A 22,725-nucleotide genomic window follows, 5' to 3' on the forward strand; every position below is an offset into this window, starting at 1 on the left:
CCTCCCAGGAATCTCCACGCAGCCTGTTCATCATGCCAGGTAAGTGCAGGGCCTGTGCAGACGCTCTGGCAGTGCGAAAAATGGGCCTCCTGGAAATGGGCCTATTTCTGGCCTCCATAGGGCCTCCGGAGCCCAGAGGAAGCCTTTTTCGCCCTCCCAGAGATTCGAGGAAAGCCTCCGGAGCCTGGGGAGGGTGAAAAACGGACCTCCTCCGCCATGGTGCAGAAGGCCGAGTAGACCACGCCCCCATGGCCATGCCCACTCAGCAACCAGGCAGAGAACTGGTTGCTAAAAAATTTTCAGTCCCACCCTTAGGGACAGTCCTCTCTTTTCAAGGGTAGCCCTTGGAATCCCAAGCATGAACTGACCAAAGGAAAGAGGAGAGTCGCCTTACCTGGAGTCTCAAGTTCTGGATTTCCTGCTCCAAGGCTCGCTTGCTGTATTCCAGGTCTTTCAGCCGGAATTCCCGCTCGCTGTCGTTGTGACGGAGGGAGAGCAGCTGTTCTTCCAGGGAACGGCACTTCAGAGTGTATTCGCGGAGGGCTTGCTACAAAAACCCACCCCAGCCAAAAAACAAACAGTCTTAGGTGACTTTGCCAGCTGGGAGAACCTACCATATTTTTCGGAGTATAAGACGCACCAAGATTATTTTGAAGAGGCAAATTAAAAAAAAAGTTTTTGCACTCTGCAGACCTCCCAAAAATGGCCCGTTTTTCGTGAAAACAGGCCGGTTTCTCCCCCCCCCCAAAAAGGGGCATGCATAGCCTTTAGGAGGCTTGTAAAGTGCTCCTGGAGGGGGGGGAATTAAGCAAAAAAACAGCTCATTTTCTGCTCATTTCTGCCCTCCCAGCCCCCAGAAGCACTCTGAAAGCCTCCTAAAAGCTGTGCATGGCCCTTTTGGTGAAAAGGGGGGGGGGGGGTTCAGGAGGCAAAAAATGCTGCATTTAGTGTATAAGACACACCCAGATTTTCAGCCTCTTTTTTGAGGGAAAAAGGTGCGTCTTATATTCCAAAAAATACAGTAATTCCTTAAAGTTTAGCTTAATGTATTTGCATTTGTATATCTGTATTTTCCAGGGGTGGGCTTCAAAAATTTCAGCAATGGGTTCTGGTTGGGAGTTTCAGCTGGTTGGGAGTTTTACTCTTTTAAAATTAAGTGAAAACCGCGGGAGCCTTCAGAGTTGGTTTTCAGCGGCTGTGCCGATATGATATATCCAATAAACCTGTTCTTTGGGGAATCTACCTGCCTCGGAGTTCTGCTTTCAATTGGCGCGTTACTTGGAACGCTGACAACATGATGGTTACATCTGCACAACATTGTAGTATTCTACATTACAAGATTTATTTTCCTCCTCTTGTAACAGGAATAAGAAACATTTATCTAGTTTAAGCTAATCTGCTGATTCTCCGCTCCAGCCTCTTCTATTTTCAGGGATATGCTCTTCTCCCCCAAAGTTCTTGACCTCTCAGAAGAACATTTTGGTGTTAGATCAACTGATAGGGTCAATACAAAAAAAACGACCAATGGACAAAACAACCGCTTAAATCAGGAGCTAACATTGGGTACCCACGAAGTTTGCCCACTCACCTGCTGCTGGCGATTATTCTCACGCACAGATGCCAACATCAACTCATATTCTTTTACTTGAGCTTCTTTGAAAGACAGATCTTTCTCAAGTAGCATCTTGTTCATTTCCTGTTTCTGTAAAAGTCCAAAGTCAATCTGTTAAAAATATTCTCTTTGCTATTTACAAACTGATCTGTCTGTTTGCCTCACAGTTTGCAAAAAAAAATTAAAAATATTCTATATGCTACATCTTTCCTTCCTTCCTTCCTTCCTTTTCTTCCTTCCTTCCTTTTTCCTCCAGTCTACTTTTCTTTCTTTCTTTTCTTTCTTTCTTTTCTTTCTTTCTTTTCTTTCTTTCTTTTCTTTCTTTATTTCTTTTCTTCTTCTCTTCTCTCCTCTCTTCTTTTCCTTTCCCTTTCTTTTCTTTTTTCCTTTCCTTTTTTCCTTTTCTTTCTTTCTTCTTTCTTCTTTCTTTCTTTTTTCCTCCCTTCTCCCCCTTCCTTCCTTCCTTCCTTCCTTCACATTTGTGATCCAGAAAAAAGTAATGCTTGGTTCTCCAAGGGCTGATTTTATGGCTGAACCATAAAATCAGTCATAAGATGTGCCCTTTTTCTTTTGCGACACACTGACACTGCCTTTGTACCTCTGAAGAGGGACAGAATTTCATGGATTTTCAAAAGCAAGTAGTTGAAAAACAAGCATGGGGGAAACGAACACAGAGGAAATGAACAAAGAGATCAATTGAAGTTTCCAATGCAACTACAAACAACGCAAAACATCTCTAATTAAAAATGTCCCAAGTTCATAACCACTCATAATTACTAAGTCACCTATTATCCATGCTTTGGTCTCAAAAGATTCTTCCAATTGTCCCAAGAGAAAAGTGACTGCAAAGATTGCCTTACAATCTTTGAGAAATAGTGACTTTGATTTCCACCATCCAAGAAAGGATCTACCCCTAGATATTTCTACCCCTAATTTGTAGGCATGTCACTCAAAATCAAGGCGACTCTCTCAAAAACAGGCACTGATGAGATGAGGATCTTGAAAATCTGAAATTGCTTTATGAATCCTGGCTCTAGATCACAAATGCCAGCTGGGTGCAGCTTTCCCTTTCCTGGCCTCTCCCAGATGTGTTTGAAATGTAAATTCCAACCAGCAGGTCCCAACACATCTGGAAGACACCCTTTCAGGGAAGGCTGAAGTTCAAACGCACTTCGACACATTCCAAGCAACAGGACTACGCACCTCTAAGTCATCCTGAAGGTGGACAAGCTCCTCTCGAAGATTGCTGAAGGTGGTAAGCACCAGCCGCATGGACTTATCAGCTGTGGCTCTCATCTAGGAAAGGTGGACAGCAAAACAGATTGTTTAGGATGGTTTCAGAGCAGGAAGGTTTCAATACAAAAATCAAACATAGTTTCAAGCATGCAACTACTGTGGACGTGCAAGACAATTCAAATCCTCAGTCACTCCAATGTCCTGTTGGTGAGAATTGGCCAGGTGAACATCTGGGAGAAACAGCATTCATCAGTTTCCCATCATATGATTATCCTTAATAGTGTCCATTTTACCACAAGGAATAAGATAGATACAGATTAACAGAGTTGGAAGAGATCAAGTCCAACCCCCCTCCCCCCCCCGTCCAAGCAGGAGACCCTACACCATTTCTGACAGATAGCAATCTCTTCTTGAAAGCCTCCAGTGATGAAGCTCCCACAACTTCTGAACACAACTTCTGTTCCATGGGTTGTTTGTTCTGTCAGAAATTTTCTCCTGATTTCCAGGTTGAATCTCTCCTTGATCGGTTTCCATCCATTATTCCTTGTCTGGCCTTCAGGGGCTTTGGAAAATAGCTTGACCCCTTCCTTTCTGTGGCAGCCCCTCAAATATTGGAAGACTGTTATCATGTCTCCCCTGGTCCTTCTTTTCACTTGACTAGCCATGCCCAGTTCCTGCAACCATTCATTGTATGTTTTAGCCTCCAGTCTCTTAGATCCAAATACTGGATCGGAGGCAGAGAAAGGCAGTAAAAACAGCAATTCCCTAGACCCTAGTAATTGTTACCTTTGTATTTTATATGTTTTAAATTTTTACGTGGGATTTGTTAGAGTGGATAAATGAGAATGCTTGACTCGGAGGACCTGCTGGGGAAGGCGGGAGGAACTGGGGTGGTTGGGGGGACCATGGACATGGGAGTGGGTCGGAGCATAGCGGTCGTGACAGGGAGAGGCAGATACGGCGGGGACCTTAGGGCTGGCCATTACCGGGGAAGGAGGGTTCGCTACATTACAGAGATCCCTCCTTCCGGCCCTAGGAGTCCCACTCCAAGACCAGATGGCGCGAGTAGTCAGGACCCTGGTCTCAGGCTGTTGTCGCTAAATGCCAGGTCTGTTGTTCACAAAGCTCCCCTCGTCCGGGACTTAATTGTTGACGAGAGGGCAGACCTGGCATGTATTACTGAAACCTGGCTGGGCACAGAAGGAGGAGTCCCCCTTGTAGAGATGTGCCCAGAGGGATTTCAGGTGCTTCATCAGCCGAGAGCCCAGGGAAGGGGTGGCGGTGTGGCTATTGTAATCCGGGAGTCTCTGTTACCTCGTAGGGTCCCTGCTCCGGAGCTTGTCGGGTGTGAGTCTCTGCTGATAAAGTTGGACCTCAAGGGTCAAGTGGGTTTGCTGCTAACGTACCTGCCTCCCAACTGCGTTACAGCATCCCTCCCCTCGCTCCTCGAGTCAGTAGCCGAGCTGGCAGTTGAGTTCCCCAGGCTTATAGTTCTGGGGGATTTCAACTTGCCATCGCTCGGTGAACGCTCTGATGGGGCGCAGGAGTTCATGGCTTCCATGACAGCCATGGGCTTGACCCAAGTAATTCGGGGCCCAACCCATGCAGCGGGTCACATGCTCGACCTCGTATTTCTCTCGGAGCAGTGGATGTGTGATCTTGGTCTGAGGGGTAATGAGATCATACCCCTGTCGTGGTCAGACCATTGCCTACTGAGGCTTGACTTCCGGAGGCCAAACCCCCACCGTAGGGAGGAGGAACCGACCAGGTGGTTCCGCCCCAGGCGACTTATGGACCCTTTGAGGTTCCAGACGGAGCTTGGGGTTATTCCTGATACCCTCGCCCACAGTTCGGCGGAGACTCTGGCTGCCGCCTGGTACTCGGCGGCGTCGGAGTCTCTCGACCGGATTGCGCCACTACGGCCCCTCCGGGTCAGTGGATCCCGGAGAGCTCCCTGGTTTACCGAGGAACTCCGGGAGAAGAAACGCCGGAGGAGATGCCTAGAGCACCAGTGGAGGTCCGATAGGTCCGAGGCAAACCGAGCACTCTTAACTACCTGCACCAAGGACTATGTCCGAGCATTAAGAACTGCAAAAAGATCATATATTTCTTCCTTGGTTGCGTCCGCCGAGTCACGCCCAGCCGCCCTGTTCAGGATAACCCGCTCCCTCCTTAATAGGAGGGATGCGGGAGACCCCTTGCAGGGTAGGGCTGAGGATTATGCTCAATTCTTGGCGGACAAAGTAGCTCGGTTTCGATCGGACTTGGACTCCACCGCAGTAGATCCAGCTGAGACACAGGAGGATTATTTGCCACACCAGTTCTGGGTTGAGTTCCAGGAAGTTGCCTCTGGGGATGTGGACAAGGCCATCCGAGCTGTAAGTGCCTCCACTTGTATTCTGGACCCGTGTCCCTCCTGGCTGGTGGCCAACAGCAGGGAGGTGACACATGGCTGGATCCAGGCGGTTGTCACCGCCTCCCTTCGGGAGGGGCACTTCCCCGCCGTACTTAAATCGGCGGTGGTGAGACCCCTCCTAAAGAAACCATCGTTAGATCCAGCCATCTTAAACAACTTTCGTCCTGTCTCCAACCTTCCCTTTATCGGGAAGGTTGTTGAGAAGGTGGTGGCCTTTCAGCTTCGACGGGCCTTGGAGGAAGCTAGCTATCTTGACCCCTTCCAGTCCGGCTTCAGACCTGGTTACAGCACAGAAACCGCTTTGGTCGCATTGACCGATGATCTCTGGAAGGCCAGAGATGGAGGCTATGCGTCCATCCTGGTTCTCCTTGACCTCTCAGCGGCTTTCGATACCATCGACCATGGTATCCTTCTGCGACGACTGCGGGAGGTGGGAGTGGGAGGCACTGTTCTGCGGTGGTTCTCCTCCTACCTCTCGGACAGGTCGCAGTCGGTGTTAGTCGGGGGGCAGAGATCGTCCCTGAGGCCCCTAACATGTGGAGTACCTCAGGGTTCGGTCTTATCCCCCCTACTATTTAACATATACATGAAACCGCTGGGCGAGATCATTCGGAGGCACGGGATAAAATACCATCAATATGCGGACGATACGCAATTGTATCTGTCCGCCCCGTGCCAACTCAATGAAGCGGTGGACGTGATGAACCAGGGTCTGGAGGCCGTTAAGAACTGGATGAGTGCTAACAAACTGGTGCTCAACCCGGATAAGACCGAGTGGCTGTTGTGTTTCCCCCCCAATAATTTGGCTAATACACCAACGCTTAGGCTGGGGGGTCAAATTTTATACCCCTCAGATAGGGTCCGCAACTTAGGAGTCCTCCTGGATCCACAGCTGACTTTTGACCACCAGCTGTCAGCTGTGACCAGGGGGGCATTTGCCCAGGTTCGCCTGGTCCGCCAGTTGCGGCCCTACCTAGATCGGGGGGCTCTCACAACAGTCACTCGAGCCCTTGTGATCTCTAGACTGGAATACTGCAATGGGCTCTACATGGGGTTGCCCCTGAAGTGCATCCGGCGACTACAGCTAGTCCAAAATGCAGCCGCGCGAGTGATAGTGGGCGCACCTCGGTTCGCCCACGTTACACCTGTCCTCCGCGAGCTGCACTGGCTACCTGTTGGTCTCCGGGTGCGCTTCAGGATACTGATGACCATCTTTAAAGCACTCCATGGTAGTGGATCTGGGTACTTGAGAGACCGCCTTCTGCCGATTACCTCCCTAAATCGACCAATCAGATCGCACAGACTGGGCCTCCTCCGAATTCCATCTGCCAGTCAATGTCGACTGGCGACCACACGGAGGAGGGCCTTTTCTGTTGCTGCCCCGACCCTATGGAACGAGCTCCCCATGGAGATCCGCACCCTCACCACGATCCAGACCTTCCGCGCAGCCCTCAAGATCTGGCTCTCCCAACAGGCCTGGGGATAGGCTTCCAATTACCCGCCCGAGTGTTTGATTGCTGAATGAAAGTTGTGTTTTATTATTTTTCTTTTGTTCACAAAGTGTTTTGTTTTGACCTTGCACTTCCCCTCCCCTGTGGTTGTAAGCCGCCCTGAGTCCCCTCAGGGAAAAGGGCGGCATATAAATCCCAATAAAACCAAACCAAACCAAACCCTCCCAGGGAATATCCAACTGCTGTGACAGTAGTAAAGGTTTACTCTGGCAAGATTCTGTTGTGTGTAAGCAAATAAAGAACTGAACTCTGGCTGGATTCTTCTATGTCATTCTTGGGCTGACATATAGTTTTTTATTCATCAACATGGTATCTAGCATTAGAAAGGCTGAGCACCAAAGAATGGAGGCCTTTGAACTATGGTGCTGGAGAAGACTCCTGAGAGGCCCTTGGACTGCAAGGCGATCAAACCGGTCAGTCCTAGAGGAGATCAACCCTGACTGCTCTTTAGAAGGCCAGATCCTGAAGAGGAAACTCAAAGACTTTGGCCACCTAATGAGAAGGAAGGACTCATTGGAGAAGAGCCTCATGCTGGGAAAGATTGAGAGCAAAAGAAGAAGGGGACGACAGAGAATGAGGTGGCTGGATGGAGTCACTGAAGCAGTTGGCGTGAGCTTAAATGGACTCCAGAGGATGATGGACAGGAAGGCCTGGAGGAACGTTGTCCATGGGGTTGCGATGGGTCGGACACAACTTTGCAACTAACAACAACAATCCATCATAGGAAGGACAGTAATTAAATATGCAAAATGCATCAATACTGTGTGTTATTGTGTAGCAGTCTGGACCAAGAATGGCTTCACCACATGAAATTAAACACAATTTCCATCAATTTCCACAAATTTCTCCATAACCCCATACCTCCAGAAGGTAACGGATCTGCTGTTTTGTTGACTCCGAAATCCCCTTCGGGATCAAGCTCTCAATATCCTGTGCCTATTGAAAAGAAAACAAGAAGTAAAATGCCTATTATCGGGGAGTGTTGTTACAGGTTGATCGAATATTAGGTTCAACCTCCCTTATGTATACCCTCTAATATATCAACTGCAAAAGGACCTTTGCAACAGGCAGGAAATAATTATCTTCTCAAATAATAAAAGCAGGTTTTTTTTTCTTTCCTACTTCCTTCTCCTATTGGCATCTTACGATTACATTGCTGTGTTGTTTGTATGTACACTGAGAGCTTACGCACCAGAGACAAATTCCTCGGGTGTCCAATCACATTTGGCCAATGAAGAGTAGAGTAGAGTAGAGTAGAGTAGAGTAGAGTAGAGTAGAGTAGAGTAGAGGAGTCTCCTCTCCTCTCCTCTAGTCTAGCCTACTCAAGCAAAAAGATAATCTCTACCATATGTAAAGATGTGTGATTTCCATTCAGGCAGGTTAAGACCAGCCTTTTATTCTCATTTTTGGGATTTTAACCAGACTTAAAGACAGTGTGTTGTTGTTTGCTTATCAATGCACAAAGCCCAGATATTTCTATAAATTCTATAAACTGGCACTTACATCATTCAGAGATTCCAGATCGCACCTTCTGTAAGAGAAATACAAGGAAACATTAGCATTGTCCTTTCTCTATCTATCCACTGAGTACATTACAATTATCACTGCCATTGTGATGGTAAGTCTTTCATTCTGACTTAATTGAAGAAACTATATCCTAAGTTACCTTTAATAAAATTATGATTGCTTCTGGAATATAACATGCAAATATTTAGACACAATATGCCCATCCACAAATGAAGCTTGAAGTTTTCAAGAAGAGACCAAACTGCCATTTGTCAGAAATGGTGTAGGATCTCCTGCTTGGGCGGGGGGTTGGACTAGATGACCTACAAGGTCCTTTCCAACTCTGTTCATCTTTTTAAAATGTGTTAAAATACGCACATTCCTGTAATGCAGTCCATCTGGTGGCATTCAGGATTGGAACGATGGCTCTTCTTTTTTATGGCTAAGCAAACTGCGCAAACCCAGGCAACTGCGTTTTGCCGAGAAAACTATGACCAAATGATGGCTTGGCACATCTCGGGGAATCAGTATATAGCAATTATAGATGGGTGGTCCTTGTTTAATGACACTTATTCAGGGACCATTCAAACTTGTAATGGTGCTAAACAGGTAGTATTTGCAACTAGTCCCTGAAGTTCCAGCTGGACATGTGATTGCATTCAGAGTGCTTAGCAGTGGTAATGCAGTGGTTAGAATGCAGTATAGCAGGGTGACTCTGCCCATTGCCAGCAGTTCGATTCTCACTGGCTCAAGGTTGACTCAGCTTTCCATCCTTCCGAGGTCAATAAAATGAGGAGCCAGTTTGTTGGGGGCAATAGGCTGACTCTGTAAACACTTAAAAAGGGCTATGAAGCACTGTAAATCTGTATATAAGTCTAGGTGCTATTGCTACCGCCCTCCCTCCTCCCTTCCTTCCCTGTGGTTAGAGTGCAGTCTTGCAGGCTAATTCTGCCCACTGCCAGCAGTTCGATCCTGACCGGCTCAAGGTTGACTCAGCCTTCCATCCTTCCGAGGTCAATAAAATGAGGACCCAGATTGGAGGAAATAGGCTGACTCTGTAAACCGCTTAGAGAGGGCTGTAAAGCACTGTGAAGCGGTATATAAGTCTAAGGGCTATGGTTATTGCTATTAACTGAGCACCATCTGTAACTAAAAACGAAGAATGTTGCCACAACACTCACACATAATACGAGGACTGGGATTATCTGTCTATTCACAAAAACGAACAAGGATGTTTAAGGCAGAGAGATTTAAGGGGATTTTTTTGAGCGGGGTTCAGGGAACCTTAATCAACGCCCGTTTCTCAGGATGGCTGCAAAATAACAGACTCACAGAGCCTGCTGTTCAGGCAAGCAGCTCCGCTTCCTGTCCAAGAAGGGCTGCCAAAAACATTCCCCAAATTCCAAGCTAGGATGCGGCCCGGCCTCTTACCTTCCACCCAGCTTCTCAACATGCTGGAGCAAACAGCTGTACAGGTCATTGCTCTTGCGATGCAGTTCTGCTAGGAGCTCCCCGAAGTATCGGCAGTCCAGCTGGTCATTCACCTGTCGGGAGGTCATTAAAAGGACATCGTTAGAGCAGCCCATTTCCTGAGCATAAATCAACATTGGATCCTCTTGCCCAACAAGCAAACAAACAAATAAAGAATATACAGTTAAAGCCTTGCTGCAGTTAAACAACACAAAGCAATTTATTGATTGATTTGATTAATTGATTGATTGATTTAATTTGTATGCCGCCCACTCTCAAAGAGACTCAGGGCGGCTTACAGTAATAAAAAGGGGAAGGGAAGGACATACAAAAACAAAACAACATTAAAAGATCACAACATTCACAACTGAGGGTGGGGCTGGACAACTTCAACAGCCCCAGGCCTGCCGGAATAGCCAGGTCTTAGTCGCTTTGCGGAAGGCCGGAAGGGTAGTAAGGGTCCGGATCTCAACGGGGAGATCGTTCCATAGGGCTGGAGCAGCAACAGAGAAGGCTCTCCCCCGGGGAGTCGCCAGCCGACATTGACCGGCAGATGGAATCCGGAGGAAGCCTAATCTGTGCGATCTTATAGGCCTCAGGGAGGTGATTGGCAGGAAGCGGTCTCTCAAGTAACCAGGTCCGATACCATGTAGGGCTTTAAAAGTAACAACTAGCACTTGAAGCCTGTCCGGAGACCAATGGGAAGCCAGTGCAGCTCGCGGAGGATAGGTGTGACGCTGGTGTACCTAGGTACACCCACAATCGCTCGCACAGCTGCATTCTGGACTAACTGGAGTCTTCGGACACTCTTCAAGGGCAGCCCCATGTAGAGCGCATTACAGTAATCCAGTCTTGAGGTGACGAGGGCATGAGTGACTATCTGAAGGGCCTCCCGGTCCAGATAGGGTCGCAATTGGTGCACCAGGCGAACCTGGGCGAAGGCCCCCCTTGTCACAGCCGACAAATGATGTTCTAGGGTCAGCTGTGGATCCAGGAGGACTCCCAAATTGCAGACCCTCTCTGAGGGGCGTATACTTTCACCCCCCAGGCTGAGAGATGGAATAGCTGGACGATCTTTGGGAAGGAGCATCAATAGCCACTCAGTCTTGTCGGGATTGAGTGCAAGCTTGTTCGTTCCCATCCAGACCCTAACAGCCTCCAGGCACTGGCACGTCACTTTATATTATTTCTTCTTTCTACTTTTCTCTTAGATCTGTTCTTCACTCTTTTTAAAAAAGAAGGGGGGTTGAGGGGGGAAACCCTCAGTTTTTTCTTGGTCTTCCCACGATGCCTCTTCAATCTTTCAAGGCACCACAAAGCAGATGTGGCTGCTGTTGGCCTAATTAGAATTCAACCTTCTCCTTTTTCCCAAGCACTCCACCTAAATTCATTTTGTTTCATAACTTGTGGCTAACCTGCGTTTATGAACTGTCTTGCGGAGGCTTCTGCAAAATTGCCTACCTCTTGCTAAAGGCAAACAGCGGCACACTTTCCTGATTTCACTCCCTGATAATTTCAGCGCAGAAACTGGAGAGCAATAATAGCATCCTTTCCCGCCAGGCTGGGTGTTGGCCACTTTTTTGCAGCTTGAGCAAAATGGTTCAGAAAATTTAAGATTTGATCTGATTGCGCTGCAACCTGAAAGCCGCTTGATCTGCAAAGATCTCCGTGCAGCTAAGAGGATTCTTTCATGCATGAGACTATTCAGCGGAGTCCTTTGGGAGTAGAGCACATCCACTTGAAACAGTGTTTCTTCCAATGAGGTACAGGAAGATAAGGTGGGAAAAAGAAGGATTGAAAATGAAATGCAGATAGAAGATTTCACTGGGATTTACAGTCACAAAGAAAAGGAGATCTCCCAAAAAGGAAACCACAAAATAATAAGGAAAAGAGAACAGGGAAAACCCTGGGGAAAGTTACTAGAATAATAAAAGTAAATACTCTGAAGAAAAGATACAATAATCATAAAAGTAGGAAAAAGAAAAAAAAAGTTAGGGGAAAGGGGGAGAAGGAGGAAAAGAATTAAAACTGGAATTTTGAGAGCCCAAGAGAAAATGGCTAAAAGAGGAAGAAAGTTTCCCTTACATCAGTAGACTAAAGAGAATAGTAGTAAGGTTGTTATTGTGATACAACTAATTAAGAAATAAAAAAAATGATAGTATATTGTTAATAGTAGAAAAAAATTAAAAGAAAGGAAAATTTGGTGTCACTTTGATGGAGCAATTGAAGACATTGTTTATGTATTAAGAAAAAATAAGTTTTTAAAATATTTGCATTTTATTTTTATTTATTTTTTCGTGAAGTGTAAACTGCTTTATTGAAAAGTTGGGCTTGCTAAGCACCATAAGCCATTAAACACAGTTTGAAGGATCCTTGGTACTCTCTGAGCTTGCTTGTTTTCTTGCAGATGTTTCATTACCGAAACTGGGTAATCTCGTCAGTGCTCTCTGCATCACCACTGCTATCAGCACTGATGATGTTACCTAGTTGGGTAAGGAGACGTCTGCAGGAAAACAAGCAACCTCACAGAGCATCAAGGACCCCTCATGTCTACAAATATTCTCCTTTATTAGCGATCACGGTTTAAAAGTTGTCTTAAAGTAGCCACGTCTTAAAGTGCCCAAGGTTGAGAAACACATATATGATGCTTACCGGTTCACATGTCTGTATGATCACTTTGTTAATGCTGGTCTTTCCGACATCATGGACACGGATGGGAGTAGAATCACAGGCATTGGTTGTGTGTTGCTGAACCACTTGGACTCGTTCCACTGGCTGGCTGACTTGGCATTGGTCAGACTGGGTGTGCTGCAGGTATTGGTACTGCTTCTCCTAAAAAAAGAGAGAGATTCTCTTGAAAGCTCACATCTCTTGTGCAAATCCTTTGTGTTAATAACCCACTTCGTGTTAGGAAACTGAACCGTTAGATGCAGATGTGGGAGATGGGCGTTAAAAAGAAGGGAAGACCCTCCCCTTTTCTAGGGGTGTCGTGATTGAGGTAGAAACAGGTGGGGTTTCAGAGAAGCATGGTCACCTTGACCTTCTCTGACCTCCCAGTGGACATCCTGGAGTTTAAATAATAATGCTCAAGTCAAAATTAGACAATCAACAATCTAGATGGTTTGAAGTCAAATTCAAATAGTGTTTTGACAAACTGCATCACTGTTTGGTTTGGTGCAGCAGCACCTCAGATAGAAAGTCCCTACAGAGAGTAGTGAGGACAGCCGAGAAGATTATGAGAAGATTATAAGAAGCTCAAGTTCTTTTTATTCAAGATACTGCTTATAAGCGCTATGAGCTTGGAGCTTGAAGCATCGCTAGAGACCCCATACACCCACTTCACGGTCTGTTTCTGTTGCTCTCCTCTGGGAAGAGGTTTCGAAGTATTTCTAGCAGGACTGCCAGATTCTGTAACAGCTTTGTTCCCCATGCCACCCGTCTGGTAAAGTCGCAAGATTCGTTTTTCTCGCCATGTACATGTATACATCTGAACTAGACTGTGTTGTTTCTCTGTGTCATATAATATACATAGTTATATACATAATTATGTGTGTATGTATTTCTTTATATTGTCATGTTTATGTAGTATAAAAATGGAGGTTGTGATCCTTTAAGAGCTGTATGCAACAAAATTTCATTTTTAATGTATGCCAATTAGTGTACATTCAAAGTGACAATAAAGCTATTCTATTCTTTTCTACTTTATTCTTTCATTCTAATTTCTATTCTGTTCTATTCTATTCTATCATTCTAATATCTATTCTATTCTATCCTATTCTATCATTCTAATATCTATTCTATTCTTTCATTCTAATATCTATCCTATCCTATCCTATCCTATCCTATCCTTTTATTCTAATATCTATTGTATTGTATTGTATTTCATTTTTAATGTATGCCAATTAGTGTACAGTCAAAGTGACAATAAAGCTATTCTATTCTATTCTACTTTATTCTTTCATTCTAATTTCTATTCTGTTCTATTCTATTCTTTCATTCTAATATCTATTCTATTCTTTCATTCTAATCTATCCTATTCTATCATTCTAATATCTATTCTATTCTTTCATTCTAATATCTATCCTATCCTATCCTATCCTACCCTATTCTTTTATTCTAATATCTATTGTATTGTATTGTATTGTATTGTATTGTATTGTATTGTATTGTATTGTATTGTATTGTATTGTATTGTATTGTATTGTATTGTATTCCATTCCCCATTCCCCATTCCCCATTCCCTATTCTATTCAACTTTTACTGTGGCTGTTAACCAGCAAAATCATCTGAAGTGTAGACCTACCTCATAGTCCTCACCTTCTAAAGTTTGGCACAAGTTTCAGTAAGTGTGACACTCAAAATCCTTTGGAGTAGAGTTTCTCAACCTGAGTGGCTTAAAGAGGGGTGGACCTCAACTCCCAGAATTCCACAGCTGGGGAATTTGAGAGTTGAAGTCCACCGTCTTCCTGGCTGCCAAAATTGAGACAAACCACTCTAGATAAGAAGACTTCCTCCCAGCATTCCTTGCCAAGCAACTCTGACCCCAAGATAAAGCCCGCTGTGTACAATGAAGCTGTTCTGAATTTGACTTTGACCTTATTGCTACGTTCTGTTTACACGCTTGAGCTTGTTTGCTTACTCTGGTTTGCCACTTCGGGACCCACGGCTAATAGCTGACTGGCCATGCGTGAATCCAGCCAACAATGACTTATTGTGCAGTGGGCTCAATGTGTAAAATCAGCTCTGCTGCAGACGTAACTACAGAAAAGAAGTTTTTCATAGGGGACCTATTTCCAAACTGAACTCCGTAGTCAAATCTCTATTTGGCTTTGTTTCCAAGAATTCCAGTCTCTTCCTGGTTCGTTTGTTTGTTATTTTTACACCTGGTTGACAAAGAGAAAGAACTTCTGCTTTGCAGGTTATTATAACACAAACCATTGGTTTGCAAATCTATGAGATTTGTCTTGCAAAGGAGGACATGAGAACTGAGAAAGTCCACAAAGGGCTGTTTCATTAGGCTGTACGGTCAAAAGGGAAATCCAGATTTCTAGCACCTGGAGGCAGACTCATAGTAGATGCAGAGAACTCTAAAACCAAACCCATCTTGACCAGGATAAGTCATTGGTCGCCACGATGTACAAAAGATGTGGAGACTTTAGAAAGAGTGCAGAGAAGAGCAACCAAGAGGATTAGGGGACTGGAGGATAAAACATACGAAGAACAGTTGCAGGAACTGGGTATGTCTAGTTTAATGACAAGAAAGACTAGGGGAGACATGATAGCAGTCTTCCAATATCACAGAGGTTGCCACAAAGAAGAGGGAGTCCAACTATTCCCCAGGGCACCTGAGGGCAGGACAAGAAGCAATGGGTGGAAACTAATCAAGGAGAGAAGCAACTTAGAACTAAGGAGAAATTTACTGACAGTTATAACAATTAATCAGTGGAACAGAAGTTGCCTCCAGAACTTGTGAATGCCCCAACACTGGAAGTCTTTAAGAAGACGTTGGATAGCCATCTGTCTGAAACGGTATAGGGCAGTGATGGCGAACTTTTTTTGGCTTGCGTGGCAAAAGTGGGGGGAGCGCAGGGGGGTCGTGTGCGGGCGTGCCACACCCATATGCACGACCCCAGTGTGCATGCACGCATGACCAGTGCGACCCCCCCCCCCATTTTTTGCATGCTTTTTTCACCCTCCCCAGGCTCCAGAGGCTTTACAGGAGCCTGGGGATGGTGAAAACAGCCTCCCCCACCCCCGGAGGCCCTCTGGAGGCTTCAGGAGGAAGGCCCTACAGGCAAATCAGAAGTTTGGGAATGGACTTCCAGTTTGCTCGTAGGGCTGGTTTTACCCCACCGGAGGCTTCAGGGGCCTTCAGGCAGCTTCCCTGAAGGCTCCAGAGGATGAAAAACAGCCCCATGGACAAACTGGAAGTGACGTTTCAATGCCCAACTAGGTAACAACATCAGTGCTAGAAAGGAGTGGGTGGTTTGCTCTCTGTACAGAAAGGTATATAAACAGAGGGAAAACACCTTCTAGCATGGATGATATTACATAGCTGGGTAATGAAATGCCTGCAGAAAAACAAGAAAGCATCAAGGACCTCACAAGGTCTTCTAGTTTTCATACCAGCCAACGCTTTGGACTTACCTTGTTCACCTGTTCCCTCCCTCCCCCACTTTCAATTCCTCAACACACAGACTGGTAAACCAGTTCTTAAAATACCTCTTGGGTTCACCTGAGCCTCTAAAAAGGGAACACACCTTGGAACTTTAGCCTCCTGGAGAAGAAAGTGAAACCCGACTCCGTATTCATCTGTGTCAAAAGGGCAGGATGCCTGTTGAATGCACAGCTTTGTTTCTAGGGCAGCAACGTCCAGCTATTTGTGCAATTGGCTAAGTTGCTTTCATTTGCCCTGGAGATCAAACGAGGGCAGGTGTTTGGGTCCAAAAGTGCAAACCTCCCTAGGGACAAACCCACTAAAACAGTGGGTCTCAACCTTCCTAATGTCGTGACTCTTTAAAACAGTTCTCTCATGTTGTGATGACCCTCAACCATAAAATTATTTTATGTTTTCCGTATTTTTTCAAAAATATGTGTTTTCCGATGGTCTTAGGCAGCCCCTGTGAAAGGGTCGTTCGACCCCCAAAGGGGCCCCGACCCACAGGTTGAAAACCACTCCGCTAAAGGCTCAGGCAACCGAAAGGCGATTCTGTCCACTTTAGCTCTGCAGTCAAATTAAAACACTTTCCGGTTTCTTTTTAAAAGCAAAAAGAAGGGAGGGAGGGAGGGAGGGAGGGAGGGAGGGAGGGAAAGGAATAAAGAGAAGGATGGAAGGGAACAGAAAAGGAGGAAAGGAGGTTGAGAGGGGGGAGGAAGGAAGGAAGGAAGGAAGGAGAAAGAAAGAAAGAAAGAAAGGAAGGAAGGAAGGAGGGAAGGAAGGAAGGAAGGAAGGAGGGAAGGGAGAAAGAAGACAAAAGGGAGGGATGGAGGAAGGGAGGGGACAGAAAGAAAGAAGGAAAAAGAAAGAAGGAAAAAGAAAGACAGACAGACAGAAAGACAGAAAGAAGGGAGGGAGGGAGGAAGACAGGAAGAAGACAGAAGAAGGAAGGAGGGAGGGAGGGAAGGAAGGGGCAGGAGAATCTCTTACCTCATCTGGATTTAGCAGCTCGTATTTCCTTATTGTCTTTTCATAGATCACATTATTCCCGCCTCTCAGAAGTGGAGACAGTGGCTCCTGTAAGAAAGAAAGCAATTCCTTATTTACACGCACGCTCTCGCAGACTGCAAAGCATCCGACTTTACAAAATGTTAAGTAGGGGACTGGAGGCTAAAACATATGATAAACGGTTGCAGGAATTGGGCACGGCTACTCCAGTTCCCCTCACACATAAGTGCTAGCTGTTCCCGACTCTAGGGGGCGGTGCTCATCTCCGTTTCAAAGCAGAAGAGCCAGCGCTGTCCGAAGACGTTTCCATGGTCATGTGACCTGCATGACTAAATGCCGAAGGCACACAAAATGCTGTTACCTTCCCACCAAAGGTGGTTCCTCTTTTTCTACTTGCATTTTTACATGCTTTTGAACTGCTAGGTTGGCAGAAGCTGGGACAAGTAACGGGAGCTCACTCCGTTATGCGGCGCTAGGGATTCAAACCGCCAAGCTGCCCACCATTCTGATCGACAAGCTCAGCGCCTTAGCCTCTGAGCCAGTGCATACACACACACAAATACTTACATCCACTTCCAACATCTTACACCCAATGCCATTGTAACAACAGTGCAACTTTCCTACCTTTTCAGGATTCTCCAAGATAATCCTTCGAACGTTGCCCTGGGAATAAGGAGACAGTTTCAAGGCTGGAGATGGAACTTCCTGCAAGAAAGTAAATGCGTTGTTAGCATTGTTTGTTTCACGAGTAACATAATGCCGTCTTGTTTGATCGGAGAAGAAAATAAAAACAGACCCAAAGATTATGGAATTCTAGGAGTTTACAAAGCACCTTCAGCAGAATGGTTAGCCAGACTCCTTGGCTATCTAGATATTCTTTAAAATAAATGAGCTGGAAGGGACCTTTAACAGATTAACAGAGTTGGAAGGGACCTTGTAGGTCATCTAGTCCAACCTCTCACCCAAGCAGGAGACCCTACACAATTTCTGACAGATGGAAATCTTTTCTTGAAAGCTTCCAGGGATGAAGCTCCCACAACTTCCAAAGGCAACTTCTGTTCCATTGGTTGATTGTTCTCACTGCCAGAAATTTTCTCCTGATTTCCAGGTTGAATCTCTCCTTGATTGGTTTCCATCCATTATTCCTTCTCTAGGCTTCTGGGGCTTTGGAAAATAGTTTGACCACCTCCTCTCTTTGGCAGCCCCTCAAATTTTGGAAGACTGCTCTCATGTCTCACCTGGTCCTTCTTTTCACTTAACTAGCCATGCCCAGTTCCTGCAACCATTCATTATACGTTTTAGCCTCCAGTCCCTTAGTAATCTTGATTGCTCTTCTCTGCACTCTTTCCAGAGTCTCAACATCTTTTTTATAGTGTGGTGACCAAAACTGGATGCAGATAGCTCTCCAAAACTGGAGATGAGATAGGTCAACTTTGAGCTCAGAACATATTTAGGCCAACTTTGGATCTAACATGTCCCAAATGTTCTTCTTGAGTTTCTTGGATGAGAAGAGAAACATCTTCAAAGAAAAACCAAGAAAGTCCAGTTGTCTCTTGAAAAAGCATCTTTGGGACAGCCATGACCTGGATGACTGAGAATCTCCATAGACATTTGGATCTGACCAATATTTGAAACCTGGTTCTTTGAAGTGAAGACCGCAAAGTTTTACAGATTAACAGAGTTGGAGGGGACATTGTAGGTCATCTACTCCAACCCCCTGTCCAAGCAGGAGACCGTATGCCATTTCTGACATAGGGCAGCCCAATCTCGTCTTGAAAGCTTCCAGTGATAAATCTCCACAACTTTCAAAGGCAACTTCTGTTCAATGGGTAGATTGTTCTCACTGTCAGAAAATCCCTCCTTATTTTCAGGTTGAATCTCTCCTTGCTTGGGTTCCATCTTTTATTCCTTGTCTGGCCTTCAGGTGCCTTGGAAAATAGACTGACCCCCAACTCTCTGTGTCAGCCCCTCAAATATTGGAAGATTGCTCTCATGTCTCCCCTGGTCCTTTTCTTCACTGGACTAGCCATGCCCAGTTCCTGCAACCATTCATTGTAGGTTTTAGCCTCCAGTCCCCTGATTATCTTGATTGCTCTTCTCTGCACTTTTTCTAGAGTTTCAACATCATTTTTATAGGGTGGTGACCAAAACTGGATGCAGTATTCTAGGTGTTGTCTTACTAAGGCTTTATAGAGTGGCACTAGTACCTAAGTTGACCCCCACTCCCTGTGGCAGCCTTTGTCTACCCTGGTCCTTCTCTAGAGTAGCAATGCCCAGTTCCTTCAACCGTTAATTGTACTTGAGGTCTACTCCTGAACTCCATCTCCCAAATCCTTCTCTCGTGATCACTGATGGTTGAGGCTCTTGAGAAACTGTAGTTCAGTCTTTGTAGATGGAGGTGTTCTGCCTATATTGGGTGATCCTGGACAACTAAGGAATCAGAATACTGTTTTATTCACCCTGATATACTGGATTCAATTCCCACGATCCCGTAAGGTTCATACCGGCTGAGGAATTATGGGAGCCAAAGTCCTACACAACTGGAGGGGATCAAGTTGGGGAATACGTAAGCAGGCAACAGGCTGCATAAATAGTCTAACAAGTCTGATATTGAATTGCTGGTACAGAGATTTTACCCTTTAGCAAATGCATGCATTAAGCAGACGCTTGAAAGCATTACCATATCTCCCTGGTGTAACAATTCTTGCAGCCTTTCATGGCTTACCGAGGGAAAGTGATGAAAATCTGTTGACATAACCAGAAAACGGGAACTGCATTCCCAAAGCAAATTATAAGACTTGTTAAGACAAAGTTGCAGATCATGTGCTATTTTTTTTTCTCTTTTAGGTGGAGTTGATTTCATCACTGAAAATGTTTGGCGCTTAGCTAGCTGATTAGATTTGACAGCACAACTGGACCTCATGGGATATTCTGACAAACAACAATAGTCTCAAGGCTTCTGTTTTTTAGGAAGAATTAAATCACATGGGGAGTCCTTCACTGGAAACAAGTCTATTGTTAACCATTCCATGGAAAAACGTACACTCTACTAATGTACTAAAGGTAAAGGTTCCCCTCTCACATACATTATGTGCTAGTCATTCCCGATTCTAGGGGGCGGTGCTCATCTCCGTTTCTAAGCCGAAGAGCCAGCGCTGTCCGAAGATGCCTCCATGGTCAAGTGGCCGGCATGACTCAACACTGAAGGCATACAGAATGCTGTTACCTTCCCACCAAAGGTGGTCCCTATTTTTCTACTTGCATTTTTACGTGCTTTCGAACTGCTAGGTTGGCAGAAGCTGGAACAAGTAACAGGAACTCACTCCATTATGCGGTTTTGAACCGCTGAACTGCCAACCTTAGGGATTTGAACCACTGAACTGCCAACCTTTCTGATCAACAAGCTTAGGGTGTTAGCCACTGAGCCACCATGTCCCAGTAATGTATTAGACGGAGTAAAATCAGGGAACAATGTTCAGTATTTGCTTGTCCCAAAGGTGGTTTCTCCAAAAGGCAACTAGACTTTCCTGGATTTTTTCCCCTCTGAAAACATTTCGCTTCTCATCCAAGAAACTTCTTTGGTTCAGAACAGAAGAAGCTTCTTGGATGAGCAGTGAAATGTTTTAAAAAAAAACAGGCCAAGAACTGAAGAAGCTTCTTGGATGAGAAGGAAAACATTTTTAAAAGAAAAAAATCCAGGCAAGTCCAGTTGCCTTTTGGAGAAGACACCTTTGGGACAGCCATGACCTGCATGATTGAGAATCTCCATAGACAAGAGTGTGTGCTTGTTTTGCAAAGTTGTAAAGAATACACAAATGTGAATACCTTGGTGATTATGGATGACAAAGAATCAACTTGTTGTGGCCCGCCAGTGGCCAGAAGAGCTGGCAGCAGATTCGGACAGTGAGAAGGTTGGGGAGGAACATGGGCCAGTCCTGGAGTCTGGGGAAGGCTCTGATGAGGGCTCTTCATTGGAGGCAGAGAGGGGGTCAGAGCCGTAGGCCAGTTATCAGCTGCCTTCAGAATCAGACATCAGTGAGGCAGAGGAACAGCTGGAGCCTGTTCCCAGTGTGCACATGCGCAGAGTTGCCAGACAAAGGGAACAGCTAAAGAACAGGGGTCGACTTGGGAGTAAGGCCACAGGTGGACGATGAATGGCCCCACCCAGAGGAAATAAAAGAGGAGCGAAAGGGGAGTGGAGTTTGCAGGAGACAATTAGTTCGCTTAATCATGACTCTCCAAGACTCATTGCCAAGTTCTGCAGATGTCAACCTGTCAGCTCTCCAAGCCAGATAAGGTCTGTGACTGTAAATCCTCCCTTGAAAGACTTTGCTGGATATGAATGAGCAGAATTCACAGTCAATTAATAAAAGGGTTTTTTTTATCGGGACAAGGAGTTTGCTTCATGCTCTCAGGAAACCTCGGTCAGAACACAACCAAAAGAAACTGCCTCAATAGAAGATCAACTGTGCGGATATGTATGTATTTAAAAGATGTATATGGCCGCCTATCTTAACCACCACAACAAAACCTATATATATATATATATATATATATATATATATATATATATATATATATATATATATATATATATATATATATATATATATATATATATATATATATATATATATAAAGCAATCATAGAACAGTAAAACAAAAAATTATAAAACAGAAACCTTGCACCTGGGATGCCCCCCGGCAAGCTCCAGTTGTGATAAACTACAGCAAGCGTTGCCTTTAATAACTCTTTGGGATAAACTGTGCCCTAAATAATGTTTCATTGTGACTATTCATTTTGCCCTTCAAAGCATTTTCTTTTAAAATACAAGCCGGCTGCTGTTTGATTTATTGCTTATATATTATGGGTGGGAGAAACCAGCCCTGTCTTAGGTAAAAAGGAATTCAAATGAAGTCAATGGATCCCACGTATATGAATGGGATCTTATCTTTCTTTCTAAGCGAAATGCCTGGAGGAGCTTCTCATGCTCATTGCAAAAAGTAGATGAATCAGGGGGGGAAAAAAACAGATATGGAATAGACACCAGAGATCTTCAAACTTGGCAACTTTAAGACTTGTGGACTTCAACGCCCAGAATTCTCCAGCCAGCTCTGGGTCAATTGCTATAAGTTTTTTTTTTTTAATCATAATTTAATTAATTCGTAATTTAATAAACTTATATGCTGTCGAATCCCATAGGACTCCGGGCAGCTTACAAATACGAGAAATAAAAACAAAAAATTAAAAAAATTGGGAAAAGACAAGAACAAGTTAAAAGGAACACAACATACACTCAACTTAGATGGGGGCTGCACCTTATAAATGGGTCAACAACCCCAGGCCTGCCGAAACAGCCAGGTTTTGGTGGCTTTTTGGAAGGCCGAGAGAGTAGGAAGGGTCCGGATCTCTGCGGGCAGATCGTTTCACAAGGCCGGAGCAGCTACAGTGTTACTACTATCAAGCTGCTGAATTGACACATAGCAATGCAGGTATCTTCCCTTTACCTCCCACAGCGTGTTCAATTGCGATAATAAAAGCTATTATTAATCTAAGTGGAGCAAAACAGGAAGAGGATGTCACAGGTGACATCTGCGGAAGACAAAATAGTTCAGACTTTCAAACTTTACAGAGGGGTACTAGTGCCACTCTATAAAGCCTTAGTAAGACCACACCTAGACTATTGCATTCAGTTTTGGTCACCACCCTATAAAAAGGATGTTGAGACTCTAGAAAGAGTACAGAGAGCAACCAGGATGATTAGGGAACTGGAGGCTAAAACATACAATCAACGGTTGCAGGGACTGG

At 45.1% G+C, this 22,725-nt stretch overlaps 1 protein-coding gene across 1 annotated transcript in view; it reads right to left on the minus strand.

The window, feature by feature from the left end:
* POF1B (POF1B actin binding protein) overlaps positions 1–22,725 on the minus strand; it is a 66,691-nt gene that overhangs the window by 8,729 nt on the left and 35,237 nt on the right. Inside the window, exons 3-11 of the mRNA XM_032228539.1 lie at positions 17,541–17,621; positions 16,899–16,985; positions 12,404–12,583; positions 9,713–9,825; positions 8,279–8,306; positions 7,637–7,711; positions 2,816–2,908; positions 1,589–1,702; positions 395–547 (exon numbers count right to left, since the gene is read on the minus strand). Of these exons, the coding sequence (XP_032084430.1) occupies positions 395–547; positions 1,589–1,702; positions 2,816–2,908; positions 7,637–7,711; positions 8,279–8,306; positions 9,713–9,825; positions 12,404–12,583; positions 16,899–16,985; positions 17,541–17,621 (924 nt within the window). The remainder of the gene's footprint in view (positions 1–394; positions 548–1,588; positions 1,703–2,815; positions 2,909–7,636; positions 7,712–8,278; positions 8,307–9,712; positions 9,826–12,403; positions 12,584–16,898; positions 16,986–17,540; positions 17,622–22,725) is intronic.

This window comes from Thamnophis elegans, chromosome 12 (genome assembly GCF_009769535.1).
Source record: "Thamnophis elegans isolate rThaEle1 chromosome 12, rThaEle1.pri, whole genome shotgun sequence".
Taxonomy (NCBI): Eukaryota; Metazoa; Chordata; class Lepidosauria; order Squamata; family Colubridae; genus Thamnophis; species Thamnophis elegans.